At 44.3% G+C, this 20778-nt stretch overlaps 1 protein-coding gene across 3 annotated transcripts in view; it reads left to right on the forward strand.

The window, feature by feature from the left end:
• dock4 (dedicator of cytokinesis 4) overlaps positions 1 to 20778 on the forward strand; it is a 259437-nt gene that overhangs the window by 98858 nt on the left and 139801 nt on the right. For all 3 annotated transcript variants that reach the window (XM_033037391.1, XM_033037392.1, XM_033037393.1), the window contains exon 8: positions 8246 to 8397. In XM_033037391.1, the coding sequence (XP_032893282.1) occupies positions 8246 to 8397 (152 nt within the window). The remainder of the gene's footprint in view (positions 1 to 8245; positions 8398 to 20778) is intronic.

Consider the following 20778-nt stretch of genomic DNA (forward strand, 5'->3'; position numbering starts at 1 on the left):
GAAATGAAATGCCTTTATTTGTCGTAGTAAGCACTGCATACAACTAAATTGTTGTCGCCACTCCATTGGTGCATAATATATAAACATAAAAACACAGGACACAATTTAAAAACAATGTTAAAAACTAGGTATCAAGATAAGTAAGTAACAGTGCTGTACATGGTGATAGTAAAAGCTCAAGGTGGGTAGCAGCATGGAAGAGTGCAGCATGAATAATACTCTGTTTTGTCATATTGAGTGTGAAGATTGCTTTGGGGAAGAAACTGTCTCTGAGTCAGGAGGTGCGTGTTTTGGCTGACCTGTAACGCCTGCCAGAGGGCAACAGTTGAATAAGGTGGTGACCTGGGTGTGTGGAGTGATGATTTTAGTGGCTCTGCTGAGGTAGTGTGAGGTGGCAATGTCCTCCAGAGAGGGCAATGGGCAGCCGATGATTCTCTCTGCTGTTTTTACCACTCTCTGGAGCGCTTTCTTATCTGCAGCAGAGCAGCCAGCATACCACACTGGCATGCAATATGTCAGTAGACTCTCAATGGTCGCCCGGTAGATGGCCACCAGCAGCTTCTTCTTGGTGTTGTGCTTCTTGAGCACTCTCAGAAAGTGGAGTCTCTGTTGTGCTCTCTTGAAAGTTGCAGTGGTGTTGGCCGACCAGGAGAGGTCCTCGGGTATGAGGGCTCCTAGGAATTTGAAAGTCCGCACCCTTTCCACACAAGCCCCCATTTATGCAGAGTGGGGCCGGGTCCGTGTCCCGTTACCTCCTGAAGTCCAGTATTAGCTCCTTTGTCTTGGTTGTGTTCAGTGTCAGGTTATTTACTGAACACCACTCTGACAGTCGCTGTATCTTGTCCCTGTATCCTGACTCGTCCCTCCCTGGGATGAGCCCGACAACAGTTGTGTCGTCAGCAAATTTAATAATTGTGTTAGACAGGTGGGCAGGTGTACAGTCATAGGTGTATCAGGGGTAAAGGAGTGGACTCAGCACACAGCCTTGAGGTGCGCCAGTGCTTAGTGTGATGGAGGAGGAGATGTGGGGGCCGGTTTTAACTCTGTGGGCGGGTTTGTGAGAAAGTCTTTGATCCATGTGCTGATGGGGGAGGAGAGGCCTAGGACAAGCAGTTTGCTGATTAAAATGTCCGGAATGATTGTATTGAATGCTGAGTGATAATCAATGAATAACACCCTCACGTTGCTTTCCCGATGTTCCAAGTGGCTCGGTGCGGTGTGAGTTGCTATGGCGATGGCTTCCTCAGTGGATCTGTTATCTCTGTCGGCAAACTGATGTGAGTCGAAGAGGGAGGTAGATAGGCTGGTTCTGATGTGATGCAGGACTAGTTTCTCGAAGCTCTTCATAATCACTGGTGTAAGTGCAATCGGTCTATAGTCATTCAGGTCCTCAGGGACTGACTTTTTAGGAATAGGAATGATAGTGGCTGCATTTAAGCAGCGTGGTATGATAGCTTGTGGCAGGGAGATGTTAAAAATCTTTGTGAAGCCCCCAGCGAGTTGGTCAGCACATGCCTAGAGTACTTTACTCTGACCTCCATCAGGTCCAAGCCTTACTTGGATTTACTGACCTCAACACATGCCTCACATCCTGTTCCTGTAGTGTGAGTGTGTGGGTGTTAGAGGCAGTGAGTCTGTAGCAGGCCTGTTAGCTTCAAACCGGGCAATAGGATGTGTCTATACACTTCAGAATTCATCAATGATGATAAGTGAGCTAGTACCTTCAGTAGCCATACATACTCAGGCCATAACACCCCCAACACCGTGTCTCACAGATGAGGCGGTATGCTTTGGATCTTGGGCAGCTCCTTCTCTCCTCCATACTTCTTTGCTCTTTACTTCACTCTGATGTAAGTTAATCTTCGTCTCATCTGTCCACAAGACCTTTCTCCAGAACTGTGGTTGCACTTTTAAGTACTTCTTGGCAAACTGTAACCTGGCCATCCTATTTTTGCAGCTAACCAGTGGTTTGCATCTTGCAGTGTAGCCTCTGTATTTCTGTTCATGAAGTCTTCTGCGGACAGTGGTCATTGACAAATCCACACCTGACTCCTGAAGAGTGTTTCTGATCTGTCGGACAGGTGTTTGTGGAATTTTCTTTATTATAGAGAAAATTCTTCTGTCATCAGCTGAGGGCCTGCCAGTCCCTTTGCGATTAGTAAACTCACCAGTGCTCTCTTTCTTCTTAATGATGTTCCAAACAGTTGATTTTGGTAAGCCGAAGGTTTGGCTGATGTCTCTAACAGTTTTATTCTTGTTTCTCACTCATAATGGCTTCTTTGATTTACATTGGCACAACTTTGGTCCTCATGTTGATAAACAGCAATAAAAGTTTCCAAAGTTGATGGAAAGACTGGAGGAAAGACTAGGTGCTGAGAGCTCTCTTATACCTGCATTAAGGAGGCAATTAAACACACCTGAACAATTAAACGCCTGTGAAGCCATGTGTCTCAAACATTATGGTGCGCTGAAATGGAGGGACTATGTATAAACACAGCTGTAATTTCTACATGGTGAAACCAAAATGTATAAAAATGGCCTTTAATAAAATCTGACAATGTGCACTTTAACCATGTGTGATTTTGTTCTATTACAAATCTCAAATTGTGGAGTACAGAGGCAAATAAATAAATGATGGGTCTTTGTCCCAAACATTATGGAGGGCACTGTAAATGTTCAATTCCTTATTTCTATATCACTCGCTTTAATTTGCAAAATTGCATTTAATGAAATTTACTTTGAGGCTGCACGAATTGTGTATTTGATAGCTTCAATGATAGGGTTTGATAGGGTTAAACAGTGTCAGAAGATTAGTCATAAAAGCAGTGTAATTAGCTCCCCATTTCCTTTGATGAAATGTGATGTCTGGAGCTTAGACTCGATGGGTGGGGTAGTGGGAGCGGTTCAGTATTGAAATGCCAGGAGACGAGGGTTTCTTAACCTGTAATTATTACCTATTGAGAAGTAAGTCAACAGACCTCATCCCTGGGGTTATTGGGAGTCGTGAGCGTTCTTGCCATTGTGTTTCTGTTTCTAAATTTGGAAATGAAAGTGTAGCCTCCATGGGGTTGATGATGAGTGTGGTTTGGGTGTGTTGGTCATGATGGTATCTGAAGACGGCACATTGCAGGATCTAATGGAAAATTAAAGCCCTCATTATAATCCAACCCCTCTTCTTAATAAAAAAATGTGGCTCGATTGTCTATCTGAACTTAATTTCAATGCAGTGTGCAACTTGTCTGGGTACAGACTGTACATCCCATCCACACCCGGCTACCTCTTGTTGGGCAGGTGAGGTTACAACGGGTGCAACTAATATTTATAACTCTTTATGGATTTATAAAATTTATAACTATAAATCTGTGCACTATTTGGCCAGATTTAGCAGCTGCCAGATTCTGGATAAGCTGAAGTTTCTACATTTATGCTTGTATTTGGTACAAAGATTGGATTTCATTTTATAAAAGTTTTATTCTGAGTGTGTACAGAATGTTTAAATTATAATAAATAAAGTAGAACCTGCGTAGACTGGTGAGTAACTATCCTAAACATGACATAGAAAGATAATGAAGTGGAACTGATTGGTGTTCTGATTGTCAAGAGCAGATGTTGGTTTGTACTCTCTGATTCCTGAGAACTGCAGCATGTGCTCGAGCCAGTGGTCATGACAGTGTTGATCCTGGTGATCGTGAGTTGTGGACGACACATTTCTCATCTTGCCTCACCAAGTCTTCCACAAGCTCATGATCTTTCTCGTCTCAGTGAAAAGCTGCCTGCCAATCCGTCACCTCAATCAGCCTCTCTGTGTCAACACCTCATTTCCTTCACTATCCTATCACTATACGTTTCACTAAACTGCCCTGGGACACGTTGAAGATGTTTTCCGAAATCAATAAAATTTATTTGAGCAATATGTTCCCACAGCAGAGATAATGATAGCAGAAACTGTAAAGCTAGAATCTTATCCTCCTCTTGTGGCTAATTGACACCAACATTGGCTGGAGAATTGATTAGTAAATACCACGACATTCACAAGATCCAATCAGATGGATAATTAATCCTTGGTGCTGTCAATATGTCACTTGTTTATGTGTAAATCCCAGTGTATTAATTCACTTGTAGGTTACGGGAATGAAAATTCAGAATGGAATACATCCTTTAGTTGTGTTCCCTATATTGGGTGAGATTTTTAAGTTTAACCTCGTAGGGTAAAAGACGTACAAAGATTGCTTGCAACAAAATATGTAACTGTGGCTAATTACATCTTGTGATTTATTATCAAACACATGTATTAAAGAACATTAGGGTTATCAGTGAGCAAAACACAAAGTGCTGAAGACCTCAGCAGGTCAGGCAGCATCAGTGGAGGGAATGGACAGGCGACGTTTCAGGCCCGGACTCTTCCTAGTGGGAAGCAGAAAGGTGTGAGGATGGGAAGATGAATAGTGAAAGGCCTTGATAGAGTGGATGTGGGGAGGATGTTTCCACTAGTGGGAGAGTCTAGGACCAGACTGGAGGCGTGGGTTCGAATCCCACTTCTGACACCATGTATGAAGACATATAAACACTGAGTCATTCAGCTTCATATATAAGTTCTTTATTAGCAGAACACACAGAGTAAATACACATAACTGTTGTAAGTTCAAGTTCCTAGATGAATCGGAAGAATAGCCGAACTGGCACACTGGATGACGTAGTGGAAACCCGAACTGGATTACGGATTGAGTGTACAACAGTAAAACCAGACATGGATCAAATCGGCTAATAGTGATTGATCTACACGGACCTTTAGAAAGGAGATAATAATAATAATAATAAATTTTATTTATGGGCGCCTTTCAAGAGTCTCAAGGACACCTTACAAAAATTTAGCAGGTAGAGGAAAAACATGTAAGGGGAATGAAATAAATAGTAGAGACATGACTAGTACACAAAGTAAAGACAGAATTCAATTCAAAACACAATATGAGGCAATTAATGCACAGATGAAAAGGGAGGGGGACGTGGGGCTAAGGTTAGGCAGAGGTGAAGAGATGGGTCTTGAGGCGGGACTGGAAGATGGTGAGGGACACGGAATTGCGGATTCAGATTCAGAAAACTTTATTGTCTGTCGTAACAGAAAATCTTCTTTGACGTGGCTCAACATACAACCAGGACAATGTACTGATAAGCAGTCATACAACACAGATTTCTGCGAGCACACACAGTGTGTATAGATCTTAAAAGCAAGAATAAAGATTAAAAACTGTAAATATAGACAAGATAAAAGTTGTGGATACGTGTAAAGTGACAGTGCGTCAGGGTTAATTTGTCCCTTGTTCATTTTTATTTAAACTGTTTATGGCAATGGGTATGAATTAGTTTTTGTGGATGTTTTTCTTGGATAGGGGGACTTTATATCGGTGGCCTGATGGCAGAAGTTGGAAGGACTTGTGCAGGGGGTGGGTGGGATCCTGTGTAATGAGGTTGGCTTTCCTTTTAACTGCCTGGGTGTGGAGTACTGATAATTGATTTTGAGTTTTGCCAGTTATTTTGCTTGCTTGATTAATGATCCGGGAAAGCTTTTGGGGATCAGTTGGGGATCAGTTGGGGGAGGGAGTTCCAGAGCCTGGGAGCTGCCCTGGGGAAGGCTCTGTCCCCAAAACTGCGGAGGTTGGACTTGTGGATGGAGAGGAGACCGGCTGATATGGATCTGAGGGACCGTGAGGGTTGGTAGGGGGAGAGGAGGTCAGTGAGATATGGGGGGGCCAGATGGTGGAGGGCTTTGTAGGTGAGGATCAGGATTTTGTAGGTGATCCGGTGGGAGACTGGGAAGCCAGTGAAGTTGTTTGAGGACTGGAGTGATGTGATGCCAGGATTTGGTGTGGGTGATGAAAAGGAATTTACTTAGTCAGATGGTGGTGAATCTGTGGAATTCATTGCCACAGAAGGCTGTGGAGGCCAATTGATATTTGTAATGCAGAGATGGATAGATTCTTGATTAGTACGGGTGTCAGAGGTTATGGGGAGATGGCAGGTGAATGGGGTTGAGAGGGAAAGATAGATCAGCCGTGATTGAATGGCGGAGTACACTGATGGGTCGAATGGCCTAATTCTGCTCCTATGACATGAACTTGTGTGATTGGTGATGGAATCATGTGAAGGTGTCCGAAATGTTAGAGAATAATGAGAATGTTGTGTATCAGAGTTATGGAGGGTGGTGGGGTGAAAGGCGAGGATCAGGGAACTCCTTGGGTTTGGGGAGAGGGGGAGTGAGAAGTGAACTCTGGGAAACAGGAGATATGGTGGAGAGCTCCCCCCATAACGGCAGGTGGGGGTGGAATCAACCTTTACTGCAGAAAGAGAACATCTCAGATAACAGAGCAAAAAGCTTTATGTGAGGAGCAGATTTGACAGAGATGGAGAAAATTAGAGTAAGGGATGGAGTCCTTGCAAGGGGCAGGGTGGGAGAAGATGTAGTCAATGTAGCTGTGGATGTCTGTAGGATTGTAGTGGACAAAAAGATGAGTCCCGTCCCAGAATGTTGCTGGTTTATTTCCCACCACAGATGCTGCCTGACCCACAGAGTTCCACCGGCACTTTGTTTCTGACTCAGTATTCTTGCATCTGCTGTCTCTTGTCCCCAAAAAAACTCCAGTGTCAGAAGCAAACTTCACAATCCACAATAAATGGAATGAAGAGAAAACTTACGGAAAAATGAAACATTTGGTTTTACAGCTACCATTTGTTATTTTTTGTTGTGAGCCTGCAATTGGCTCCTTGTGGGAGATGCAGGGCTCTGTAATGGTTCAGTTACCTGACGTCAGCAATGTTACTGTATCTTATTATCTAGTTCAAAGCATTGCTCGGAGTCAACCTCTTTAGATTATTCATCGGGGATTTAATAGAAAACTCTCTTTTTTGAAAAGACAACCTACTGAAGTCGTTTATTTATCATGATAGTTGCAGGAAATTTTCCAAAATGCTATTACACAAAGGATTCAAAGGTCTATTGTCACATGAACTAATTAAGGTAGCGTGATATGTGAATTACCGTGCAGCCATATGAAGAAAAGCTACAAGACACACAACTACATAAACGTTAACATAAACATTCCCCACAGCGGATTCCCCGCCTCCCTCACTGTGATGGGAGACATTAAAAAGCCAATCTTCTTCCCTCTTATTCTCCCGCGGTCGGGGCAGTCGAACCATCTGCAGATGGAGCGGTCGAAGCCCCCGTAATGGGGCGGTCGAAGCCCCCGCGTCAGGGCGGACGAAGCTCCAGCGGATGGAGCTCCTGAAGTCGGTCTCTAACCAGGGACCGCGAGCTCCACGATGTTAAAGTCCGCAGGCTCCCACGGTTGGAGCTCCGGGTTCAATCCCTGACAAAGGGATCGTCAGCTCCACGATGTTGTCCTGCAGTCTCCTGCGGATGGAGATCCCGAAGTCAGTCTCCAGCAGGCCACCAATTCATCAATATTAGGCCGCAGTGCGGACGGAGATACGATACGGCTTAACAAATCACATCTCCGTCGACGTAAGAGATTTAAAAACGTTTCCCCCAAGCCCCCCCATCCCCATATAAAACAAGCTAAAGAACACTAAAACATCCATTTAACACATTCTGTAAGACAGGAAGGGAACGACGGACTGTTGTACTCCATGCCATGCAGGCGGTTATATCATCTTACAAAACTGTAACCTCAATTCCACACCTCTACTTAAATGTAGTAAATGTAGGCTGATTGTTGTATTGGAGCTGTTTAGTTTAAAGATACAGCGCGGAAACAGGCCCTTCGGCCCACCGAATCTGTGCCGACCAGCGATCCCTGCATTTTAACACTATCCGACACACGAGGGACAATTTTTACATTTACCAAGCCAATTAACCTACAAACCTGTACGCTTTTGGAGTGTGTGAGGAAACTGAAGATCTCGGAGAAAAACCATGCAGATCACAGGGAGAACGTACAAACTCTGTACAGACAGCACCCGTAGTCAGGATCGAACCTGGGTCTCAAGCGCTGTAAGGCAGCAACTCTACCGCTGCGCCACCGTGCTGCCCATTATCATTACATTCTTCTCCACCCTGTTACCCCCCACCTCTTCTCTGCAATGGTAACTGCAAAGTAGCAGAAGGTACAAGCAGGTTTGGAACAGCTAAACAATGGTGGAATCGTGCCGTACCAGTGTGTTACATTCGGCACAGCTGTAGATATGACTGTCAGCTGTCTGAGCTTGTTCTTTATATATCTGCTTACAGATGGAGCACAGACATCGAAAGAAGGACACTCCCATACCAACGAGCTCTCATCACCTCTTCCTCCAGATGAAGAGTTTGATGTGTGCAAACCTGGGGGAAGAACTGGAGGTCTTCTTTTCAATTTACGACAGCAGGGAAAATCAGCCAATCAGGTGATCTTGCTTACTTCTGTCGGGTTTTAGAAACCGTAATGAACACATTTATCGTGTGTGTTTGTAATGAACCTTGTATGTAGTAAGTGAACCTGCAGATTTACCTGCTATTGATGCAGCATGGCAGGTGTGTGTGTGTATGTAATGAACCTTGTATGTAATGAACCTGCAGATTTACCTGCTATTGATGCAGCACGGCAGGTGTGTGTGTATGTAATGAACCTTGTATGTAATGAACCTGCAGATTTACCTGTTATTGATGCAGCACGGCAGGTGTGTGCGTTTGTAATGAACCTTGTATGTAGTGAACCTACAGATTTACCTGCTATTGATGCAGCACGACAGGTATCGGCCGGCCGGCAGTGGTTGTATGTCGGATGTGGCACATCTTCTTACATCACCACTGAAAGCCCAACGATAGTGGCTGATGCAAAGTGTCAGCGTTTAGGTCGAGGTTTATTATTGTTACATGTCCCGAGGTTCAGTGAAAAGCTTTGCTTTGCACGCTATCCAATCAGATCAGATATACCATACATAGATACAATCAGTTCAAACTCAAGTACAATAGGTAGAGCAAATGGAAGATACAGGGTGCAGAATATAGAAAAACATAAAAAACATGGAAAAATAGGTGCAGGAGTAGGCCATTCGGCCCTTCGAGCCAGCACCACCATTCAATATGATCATAGCTGATCATCTAAAATCAGTAGGTAGACACAAAATGCTGGAGTAATTCAGCGGGACAGGCAGCATCTCTGGAGAAAAGGAATGGGTGACGATTCGGGTTGAGACCCTTCTTCAGACTGATGTCAGGGGAGTGGACGGGACAGAGATATAATGTAGTCGGAGACAGTATGACTAGTGGGAGAACTGGGAAGGGAGGGGATGGAAAGAGAAGGAAAGCAAGGGCTACTTGAAGTTCGAGAAGTCAATGTTCATACTGCTGGGGTGTAAGCTGCCCAAGCGAAATATGAGGTGCTGTTCCTCCAATTTGTACTCGGCCTCACTCTGACAATGGAGGAGGCCCAGGACAGAAAGATCAGATTAGGAATGGGAGGGGGAGTTGGTGCTGAGCAACCGGGAGATCAGGTAGGTTAAGACAGACTGAGCGGAGGTGTTCATTGAAACGATCGTCGAGCCTGCGCTTGGTCTCGCTGATGTACAGAAATTGACACCTGGAACAGCGGATACAGTAGATGAGATTGGAGGAGGTGCAAGTGAACCTCTGCCTCACCTAAAAAGACTGTTGGGGTCCTTGGGTGGAGTTGAGGGGGGAGGTAAAGGGACAGGCGTTGCATCTCCTACGGTTGCAGGGGAAAGTACCTGGGGAGGGGGTGGTTTGGGTGGGAATGGACGAGTTGACCAGGGAGTTGCGAAGGGAATCGAAAATCAGTCCCTGGTTCCTGCTTTTTCCCCATATCCCTTGATTTCTTGTGTAGGAAAGAACTGCAGATGCTGGTTTAAATCAAAGGTAGACACAAAGTGCTGGAGTAACTCAGCGGGAAAGGCAGCATTTCTGGAGAGAAGGAATAGGTGATGTTTTGGGTCGAGACCCTTCCTGTCTCCCTTTATTCCTTTCGCCCTAAGAGCTAAATCTAACTCTCTCTTGAAACCATCCAGTGAATTGGCCTCCACTACCTTCTGTGGCAGAGAATTCCACAGATTCACAACTCTCAGACGTTTTTCCTCATCTCAGTCCTAAATGGCCGACCCCTTATTCTTAAACTGTGACCCCAAACATCGGGAACATTTTTCCTGCATCTAGCTTGTCCAATCCTTTAAGAATTTTAAATGTTTCTATAAGATCCCCTCTCACCCTTCTAAATTCCAGTGAATACAAGCCCAGTCGACCCATTCTTTCATCATGTCAGTCCCGCCATCCCGTGAATTAATCTGGTGAACCTACGCTGCACTCTTTCAATAGCAATATAATGTGCTTTCTCAAATTAGGAGACTAAAATTGCACACAATACTCCAGGTGCTGTCTCACCAGGCCCAGTACAGCTGCAGTAGGACCTCCTTGCTCCTAAACTCAAATCCTCTAGCAATGATGGCCAACACGCCATTAGCTTTCTTCACTGCCTGCTGTACCTGCATGCTTACTTTCAGTGACTGATGTACAAGCACACCCAGGTCTCGTTGCACCTCCCCTTTTCCTAATCTGACACCATTCTGATAATAATCTGCCTTCCTGTTCTTGCCACCAAAGTGGATAACCTCACATTGTAGCGCACCAGTTCCAGAGATAAAGTCCAATGTCTGCAATGGGGTGGAGGTGAATCTGACAGTATCCTAGTTTATGGAAGGGCTGCCCGCCCTTGTCTGTTCACCAAGTTGTGGAGAAGATGTAGCCTGCATGTAAAGCAACTGGATATAAGGTATTATCATTGCCTTTTAATAAGGATGGGATGGTTTTGGTTAAAAATAATTGCTTTGAGCTATCTTTGATTAATAACTGAAAGCCGGTTTGCCACAGTCATTCTAATCAATGGTTATTCCATCATCGAAGAGTATTCAGATTAAAAAAAACTAAATGATTTCTGAAAAGCAGCAAAATTGTTTTTTAGTTATAATGTGATGTGATGCAATAATCAGTTTAATTGTAACTTTTAAACAAAATCGGAATTGTAAAATAATCTGCTTCATTTTAGTATTATCCTTTGGAGGTTTGCAAGCAAGTGTAGTTAATGTTAACAATGGGCAAGGTGGTATCTGATGCATTTTGTAAATTAATGCAAAAGATTGCGACTTTTGCTGGGAGTAATTTATGCTTAAAGTTCTGTGATGTGTAGGTTTGACCAAGTCCAAACCTCTGTATAAATAACAAAATGAGTTTAGTTTTGTTTATTGTCACTTGCACCGAGGTACAGTGAAAAGCTTTTGTTGCCTGCTAATTGACAAAATTAAGCAGATGTAGGCTTTTTACAGTAAGTGGCTTTATTTATTTTGAATTAGATCTGTGAAAATATGGCATGTAACTTCATATTAAATACCTTTTTCCCAAAGTTTAAAAAGCCATAACCAAATATAAATCATCCTCGTCTAAAGCTTGATTGTTTTGTAACAAGTCCAGAAATGATGTGATTCTTTGGTCTCAAACTGCTGCCCCAGCTCGTGGGAATAGAGGGCACAAGATGATCAACTTGGAATGTGCTGAGCTCTAATTATGCAGTAACTTCATTCAGCGTATTTGTGGTTTCTGTGTAAATTTGCCTGGTCATGTATGAAATTAGAAAAGTCTTTAGTGCAGAATTCCTTGGAGCAAGTTCTTTGTTAAAGTGGACTTTTAATTTATTTGCTGGTTGTGATTTTCCTAATCCTTCATTAAATAGGAGAAAGGGATTCTTCCTTTTAGAAAGCTGATTATACAACAGCATAATTGCATAGAATTAGTCTAATTAATGGGCTGTAGTTGTCTAACACACAGAACAGGTTGGGGGGGGGGGGGGGGGACCAGTTTGAGGTTGGATTGTGCGATGAACAGAATCTGTAGCTCAGGTCCACAGAGGAGCCTCCGTGTGGAAGGTTACTGCTTTATGATCACGAAACGAGGGCAATGAGTGATATTCTGCTTGTTAGTGACTGGATTCAGAAGTTTGCTAGCTGCTGTTTCTAGGTATTGTACGATGCTCGTATCTAGATCTTGGCTAAATTCTGTCTTACCGTTCCACAGAGCAGCACTCGATTATAATCACGTATTGTCTTTCCGCTGACTGGCTAGCACCCAGCAAAATCTTTTCACTGTTTTTAGTTTAGAGATACAGCGCGGAAACAGGCCCTTTGACCCACCGGGTCTGCACCGACCAGTGATCCCCACACACTAACACTATCCTACACCCACTAGGGACAATTTTTACATTTATATCAAGCCAATCAACCATCAAACCTGTACGTCTTTGGAGTGTGTGAGGAAACCGAAGATCTCGGAGAAAACACATGTAGGTCACGGGGAGAACGTACAAACTCAGCACAGACAGCACCTGTAGTCAGGATGGAACCCTGGTCTCTGGCGTTGTGAGGCAGCAACTCTACCGCTGTGCCACCGTGCCGCGGTAAAGTTGCTTGACGGGAGAAATTTACATCTGTAGATTATACTAGATAGCATTGTGTTAAATCAGTTTCCCCAGCCAAATAGTTTTTGTTTCGTGAATTTTCATTAAATTCATGATGTGAAATTAAGGACCATTTCGTCCAGAGCAAATATTGCAGTGGGATTCCCAGTAATAGAGTTTGCCTGTTTCTCCCGACTCCATGTTAATGCTGCATCCCAGAGGTCTTGTCTTTGCACCATGCATGTTTTAAGTTAAGCTCCATTGAGTAACAATGCAACCACCCAAACTGTAGCATGATGCAATGATGCATGAAATGCAATGGCCTTTACATGCGGTCACCAGGTTTTTAGGCGTTGCAGCTCAACTTTGAACTGGTACATATAATAGTACAGCATAGGAACAGGCCCTTCGGCGCACAATGTCTGTGCCGGACATGATGCAAAATTAAACTCATCTCCTCTGCATGCACGTGATCCATATCCCTCCACTCCCTGCATATCCTCGTGCCTATCTATAAGCCTCGTCAACGTCACTATCGTATCTGCCTTCACCACCACCCCTGGCAGTACGTTCCAGGCAGGCGCAACCATATAAAACAACATGTCCCACACATCTCCTTTAAACTTGACCTCCCTCACCTGAAAGCTAAGCACCCTCGTCTTTGACATTCCCACCATGAGAAATAAGTTCTCACTGTCTACCCTCATCATTTTACATCAGGTCTCCACTCAACCTCTGATGCTTTGGAGAAAATAATCCCAAGTTTGTTGAACCTCTCCTTATAAACTAATACAGTCTAATGTAGACATAATTATGGATTGGACAGCACGCGAGCTAAACTGTTCACTGTACCTCAGTACATGTGACAATAATAAACCTAAACTGGATCAGACAACACGGACGGTCCTGACCAGAAACGTTGACTGTCTGTTTCCCTCCACAGATGCTGCCTGACCCCCTGAGCTCCTCCACAGATGCTGCCTGACCTACTGAGTTCCTCCAGCTGTTCTCCTGTTATGTGTGTTGATGTATCAGTCCCCAGATATATGCACAGTTCTGGAGGGACGTACACATTTCATCTCGAGCCCCATTCTCCAGCGGTCCGTGCTGATGCTATGCCAGTCGAGTGAAGAATTGTCCAGGAATTCCGTGGCCCCTTGAATTATGTACGAGCGCTGTGCCTTGCCCTTTGTTCTTGCCTTGAACCTTGCTCAATGCCTTAGTCAGAGGGTGGTGAACCTGTGGAATTATTTGCCACACAAGGCTGTGGAGGCCAAGTCAGTGGATATTTTTAAGGCAGAGATAGACAGATTCTTGATTAGTACGGGTGTCAGGGGTTGTGGGGAGAAGGCAGGAGAATGGGGTTAGGAGGGAGAGATGGATCAGCCATGATTGAATGGCGGAGTAGACTTGATGGGCCGAATGGCCTCGTCTACTCTTATTCCTTATGACCTTGACCCTTGCCCCATGCCTCTTGCTAAGCTGGTTGGTTGCTGGGCCCAGGGCTGTGCTGGGATCTGGTCAATTCCCAGAGGTCTCCTGTAAATGAGTTTCTCAGCTGCACTCGGTGTTACTGCCCAGCATGAAACGTCTCAGCACAGTGCTCCATCTACTGGCCTAGCCAGGAACTGTTGGCAAGTCATAAAATTATGTTCCCAATTGTTCAACAATAAACATTTTAAAACGTTTCTGTTCATATTGGCAGGCAGACATTCTTATCCCAAGTAAGGAAAGGATCACTTTGTGTTAGGTTTAATGTGAAAGCTACAGAATCATTTGTTTTCTCATGGGCAATATGAAATGTTAAATTAGAAGTAAGCAGAGTCTCACGTCTGTTAATCTCAAGCTAAAGCAAGTGTACATATTCATGAAACATTTCTAATTTCAATGTTTTCATTATTTATATGTAAACGGAACAAGTTCATAATCATCGTTTGTAAATAAGGTCATAAGTCATAGGAGCAGAATTAGGCCATTCGGCCCATCGAGTCTACTCCGCCATTCAATCATGGCTGATATATCTTTCCCTCTCAACCCAATTCTCCTGCCTTCTCCCCATAACCTTTGGCATCCGTGCTAATCAAAAACCTGTCAATGTCCACTTAAAAAATACCCACTGACTTGGCCTCCACAGCGTTCTGTGGCAATGAATTCCACAGATTCACCACCCTCCGACTAAAGAAATTCTTCCAAATCTCCTTTCTAAAGGTACGTCTTTTTATTCTGAGTCTGTGCCCTCTGGTCCCATCCTCTCCACATCCACTCTATCCAAGTGTTTCACTATTTGATACGTTTTAATGAGGTTCCCCCTCATCCTTAATAATCCTCATAAACTCCAGCCATCAAACACGCATCATATGTTAACCCAATCATCCCTGGGATTATTCTGGTAAAGGTCCTCTCCAATACCAGCACATCCTTCCTCAGATATGGTTCCCAAAGCTGCTCACAATACTCCAAATGCGGCCTGACCAGCCCCTTATAGAGCCTCAGCATTACATCCCTGTTTTTGTATTCTAGTCCTCTCTAAATAAATGCTAGCATTGCATTAGTCTTCCTTACTACTGATTCATCTTGCAAATTAACCTTTGGGGAATCCTGCACCAGCACTCCAAAGTCACTTTGTACCTCCGATTTCTAAATCCTCTCCACACTTTGCTACGCTGTATTCCTTCTGCCACGTCTCTGCCCACTCTCTCAACCTTACCGAGTCCTTCTGCAGACTCCCTGCCTTCTCTATCTATCTTCGTATCATCCACAAACTTGACCACAAAGCCTTCAATCCCCTCATCCAAATCATTGATATACAACGTGAAGAGAAGTGGCCCCAGTACTGACCCCTGCAGAACACCACTAGTTACTTCCTCAAAGAATTCCAACAGATTTGGCAGGCAAGATCTCCCCTTCACAAATCCATGCTGACTTTGTTCTATATTATCCCGAGCTTCTCATCCTTAATGATGGACTGTAGAATTATAGCAACCACTTACGTCAGGCTAACTGGCCTATAGTTTCTCTTTTGTCTCGGTCCTGACATGAACAGCAGAAATGTTTGCAACAGCTTGCACAGGAGGATTGGACTCTGTGACCAAATATTTATATGGAATAGTTAGACCAAAGAACAGCCAAATGTGTGTGTGTGTGTGTGTGGTACGTCAGACTGGGAACGTGCTGGAAGCGAGTTGGTTAAAAACTTTAGAATTGTCACGGGTATTCAGTGAACTGGAGGAAAGATTTGACACGTTAAAGGTGAGTCCACCGAATGAATCCATTCTGTTATTCAACCCAGTTGTGGTAGGACGGACCTTCTGGGGGTTTTAGGGGGCCAAGGTTCAAGAATAAAATTATCCAAGAAAAGCATTTTGAAACTTACCATTTCTCAAATCATAAAATTAAAGATATCAGATGTGTAATGTTCAGAGTCATAGAGTGATACAGTGTGGAAACAGGCCCTTCAGCCCACCCTGCCCACACCGCCCAACATGCCCCAGCTACACTAGTCATAGAGTGATACAGTGTGGAAACAGGCCCTTCGGCCCAACTTGCCTATACCACTGACTTTTACTTTCCTGGGCAGTGCTGAATGAATTACTGATGTTTCCGGGTGTGAGAGATTTTAACCTGTTGGTGAGTTGTAGCATTGACTCTCTCCAAAGGAGAATCTTCCTGCAGCAACGTGCAAGACATTCCCAAAATGCAGGTAACGTGTGGAATGTAATAATGAGCAGGAAATAAGGTCATAAGTGATAGGAGTAGAATTAGGCCATTCGGCCCATCCAGTCTACTCCGCCATTCAATCATGGCTTTTCCCTTTTGAGCCTTAGCCCATGTTGTCTCTGAACACTCAGCACCCCCACGTGACTCTATATGGCTCTCTATACCTGAACACTCAGCATCCCCACGTGACTATATGTGGCTCTCTATACCTTAACATTCAGCACTCCCACGTGACTCTACATGGCTCTCTATACCTGAACACTCAGCACCCCCACGTGACTTTTGTGAAGGATGTAAATGCAGGAAGCCGGGATACCAGATGTTGCAAAGAGTCAAGTACTGAACTTGCGTACAACAGCAATTTGGTATTTTGCTCTTCATAAGCACCCTTTAAAACCATGATATCTTTGTGTCTGTCATCATGACTCAAACTATAAAATGAAGTATTGGAGTTGTGTAACATTGCTGATTATTTCAAATATTGTAGGAAGAAATTCAAAGTTTATCAAAAATAATTTAGTTGTACGTTAAAAAAAATGTTGCGTTTAAGATGTTAGGTGTTGGTCATTTTTGAAACAATTTTCTCAGTAAAAAAACGCCACCTCATTCATTTAATAATAATTTGCCGTGTTTAAACAGATGATTTATTGTCACATGTACTTGGTACAGTGAAATTCTTCGTTTTGCATTAAATATACAAAGTATGCAAACGGTTGTATACGGTGCAGACAAAGTTACAAAAACATTCAATATTGTTCCAATGACAATGGCTCGTACTTGATTAAATTCTGCGGATTGAATCACAAACATTAACAATAGAACCAACGTAATTGATGTGAAATTTCTGAAATTGTATTTAACGTGGTTACTAGTTGTTCTGCAGATACTTTAGTACGGCTGATAGATTGATCAATATTTTTGCAGTGAGATGGTTGTGAGGAAATAAAGTAGGAATTTATTTTGCTTGCAAGTACTTCAATTGTAGTCTGCATTTACTGCAAAATAACAAGTGCTTCTGATCCTGTAACTGAGTGCCATTCATCTCTATAATTACATGAACTGTCTATCCCTTTACTCCTGAGATTCTATCTGTACGTCTCCTCATTAAGTCGATTACCTTTTTCAATGTCACTTTTAAAACGATGGTAAATTATGTATTAACAAGAGTATCGATATAAGTGATAAAGCATCTTATTTCATGTCTAATTTATAGTATTTTTGTTTGGATAAGTTCTGTGTGCTGTTTTACTTCAGTGACTTATTGGTTTTGTGGACATGTGCTGTTGTTCCAGCCTTCTGAGCAAGTTGTTACTTGGAATTTCCTCTGCAAACCATTCTGGTCAGAATGTGCCTGAATGTTCTGGAGACATTAATCAGGTTAACCGATCTGTTCTCAGATGCGATAATATATAGTTCTCCAAGTGTGAAAATTAAAGTATCTGCTCGTTGAACTACCGTTCGCTTACAAGGGGTCAAAACCGATCTCAGAGTCTCATGATTGCCATCGTTTGACGAGTCAAATACCGAAGCATTAAAGATCGGTTAAAAGGAGCAAAGAATACAGAGAAAGCCAGAGTTACGATTTCAAAAATAAACACCATCAAAATATTGCAATAAAATAAAAGTGTGTCGCAGCAGTAAAGTTGCTGCCTCACAGCACCAGAGACCCAGGTTCGATCCTGACTACGGGTGCAGTCTGTACGGAGTTTGTACATTCTCCCTGTGAGCGTGTGGGTTTTCTCCGAGATCTCCGGTTTCCTCCCACACTCCAAAGACGTACAGGTTTGTAGGTTAATTGGCTTCTGTAAAAATTATAAATTGTTGCTAGTGTGCAGGATAGTGCTAGTGATCGTTGGTCGGCGTGGACTTGGTGGGCTGAAGGGCCTGTTTCCATGCTGTATCTCTAAAGTCTAAACTCCTGAAAAGTGACCTTGGTTAATACAGAGAAAGTTCTACACTGTGTAATATGTGATGGTTTGTAGTAAATGTATTTTACGTTATACTTTAAAAGTTGTTAGATGTAACTATTGTAACATTTATCCTTCCATGTATTTTGTGCATTTATTAGTCAATAATTAAATTAGCAAAGAAATCAACACAGAACATAGAAGAGTACAGCACAAGAAGAGGCCCTTCGGCCCACAATGTTTGGCTGAACATGATGCCAAGTTAAAGTGATCCCCTTTGCCTGCACGTGATCCATATCCCTCTATTCCTTGCATATCCATGTGCTTATCTAAAAGCCCCTTAAACACAACTATCGTATCTGCATCCAGCACCACCACCCTGGCAATACATTCCTGGCCCCACCACCATTATCTATGTAAAAAAAACCTTTAACCACACATCACCATTAAACTTTCCCCTGTCACCTTATAGCTACAGATAGTGTAGTCAGTCAGAACCTTTCATAATATGCCACCCATAATTTTATATACTTCTATCGTCCCCCCTGAAACCTTCAATATTCCAGAGAAATCAATCCAAGATTATCCAACCCCTCCCTGTAGCTGAAAACCTCTAATCCAGGCAGTTTCTCGTAAATCTCCTCTGCACCCTCTCCAAAGCCCCCACTTAATAGATTTATATCAAGATTTCAGCTGCAAAAAGATGTTGCAAAGATGTAGGTTATTGGCATCATGGAAAAAATGGTTTACTTTTGTCCAGAGAGTGCCCTGAATCCATCTTTTCAGCTGTTAATTGAGAATTTAAGTATTTTCTTGGCAACTTGCACATTACGTCTCTAACAGTTTAAATTTAGATTCCCAAACTGCTTCTGTAGATTCATCAGCGCTTTCTTTTTTATAAAGTAGTCGATGTGGCTCCAAGCAAAGTTCCTTTGTAAATCTAAATTTGCTAATTTTTGTGTAAGAAGCCAAAGCAAGCAACATAGAATTCCGTTCTCCAAGGGAACCAACCCTTCCTAATCATTCAGACTTAGTCTCTGTGTTAATTAGCGCCTGGAGAGACCTCATTCAGTTGAACAGCTCCTTGAGGAAGAACATTTTGACAAAGCAACGGCAATAGAAGTAAAATACCATGAGCACAATTATTTGTGTGCACAGTTCAGGGGGAAGGGGGAAGAGCAACAGACAATGGGGACTGGGTGTAGGGGGGACAATGGGGACTGGGTGTGGGGGGGGGACAATGGGGACTGGGTGTAGGGATGGACAATGGGGACTGGGTGTAGGGGGGACAATGGGGACTGGGTGTGGGGGGGGGACAATGGGGACTGGGTGTAGGGATGGACAATGGGGACTGGGTGTGGGGGGGACAATGGGGACGGGGTGTGGGGGGGGACAATGGGGACTGGGTGTAGGGGGGACAATGGGGACTGGGTGTGGGGGGGGGACAATGGGGACTGGGTGTGGGGGGGGGACAATGGGGACTGGGTGTAGGGATGGACAATGGGGACTGGGTGTGTGGGGGGGACAATGGGGACTGGGTGTGGGGGGGACAATGGGGACTGGGTGTGGGGGGGGGACAATGGGGACTGGGTGTGGGGGGGGGACAATGGGGACTGGGTGTGGGGGGGACAATGGGGACTGGGTGTGGGGGGGGGACAATGGGGACTGGGTGTGGGGGGGGACAATGGGGACTGGGTGTGGGGGGGGGCAATGGGGACTGGGTGTGGGGGGGGGACAATGGGGACTGGGTGTGGGGGGGACAATGGGGACTGGGTGTGGGGGGGGGCAATGGGGACTGGGTGTGGGGGGGACAATGGGGACTGGGTGTGGGGGGGGGACAATGGGGACTGGGTGTGGGGGGGGGACAATGGGGACTGGGTGTGGGGGGGACAATGGGGACTGGGTGTGGGGGGGGGGGATGGAGAATGGGGACTGGGTGTGGGGGGGACCCCCGTGAGGGAGGGGAGCACTGGGACCAGGCGTGGACACTTTATAACTTTGTCAGTGCCGTATGCGGCGACCATTTGCACACCTTGGGGATGCAAGCAAAGACTTTCACTATGACTTGTCACGTGACAAAGTATAAAACATTCATTCATTCCGTTGCAAGTATTGTGAAACACTGTGCAAGACACCCTTTCCTATTATTTTTATTCAGGTCAATAAATGTGTGTTTTAAAATATAAAGAATACTTTTATACAGAGATGTACCTTTGGGTCTGAAGGATAAGAGAACCAAGTTGTGTGGCTTGGAAGGAGAAACTGGGTTTATTGCCCCTTAGCGCTGAGAGAGAAGGTTCAGAGGATTTGTTAGAGGCACATATGGTTACTTTAGGGACAGATGAATCAGCACAGTGTGAATATATAAAAAAAAGACACAGAGCGCTGGAGCAACTCAGCGGGCCAGGTAGCATCTCTGGAGAACGTGGATAGGTGACTCCCCTCCCTTTTACATTCACTCTTCCCGGCACCTCACTTGGATGCGTATTCCTCCCACCTGTCCCTTTCTACAGCACGGAAACAGGCCCTTCGGTCCATCGAGTCCACGCTGGCCATCGATCGCCCGCTCACGCTAGTTCTATATTATCCCACTTCCTCATCCACTCCCGACACACATGGGGTAATTTACAGCAGGCCAATTAACCTACAAACCTACACGTCTTTGGGGTGTGGGAGGAAACTGGAGCCCCGGAGGAAACCCATGT

The sequence above is a fragment of the Amblyraja radiata genome, chromosome 19 (assembly GCF_010909765.2).
Source record: "Amblyraja radiata isolate CabotCenter1 chromosome 19, sAmbRad1.1.pri, whole genome shotgun sequence".
In the NCBI taxonomy this organism is placed as follows: domain Eukaryota; kingdom Metazoa; phylum Chordata; class Chondrichthyes; order Rajiformes; family Rajidae; genus Amblyraja; species Amblyraja radiata.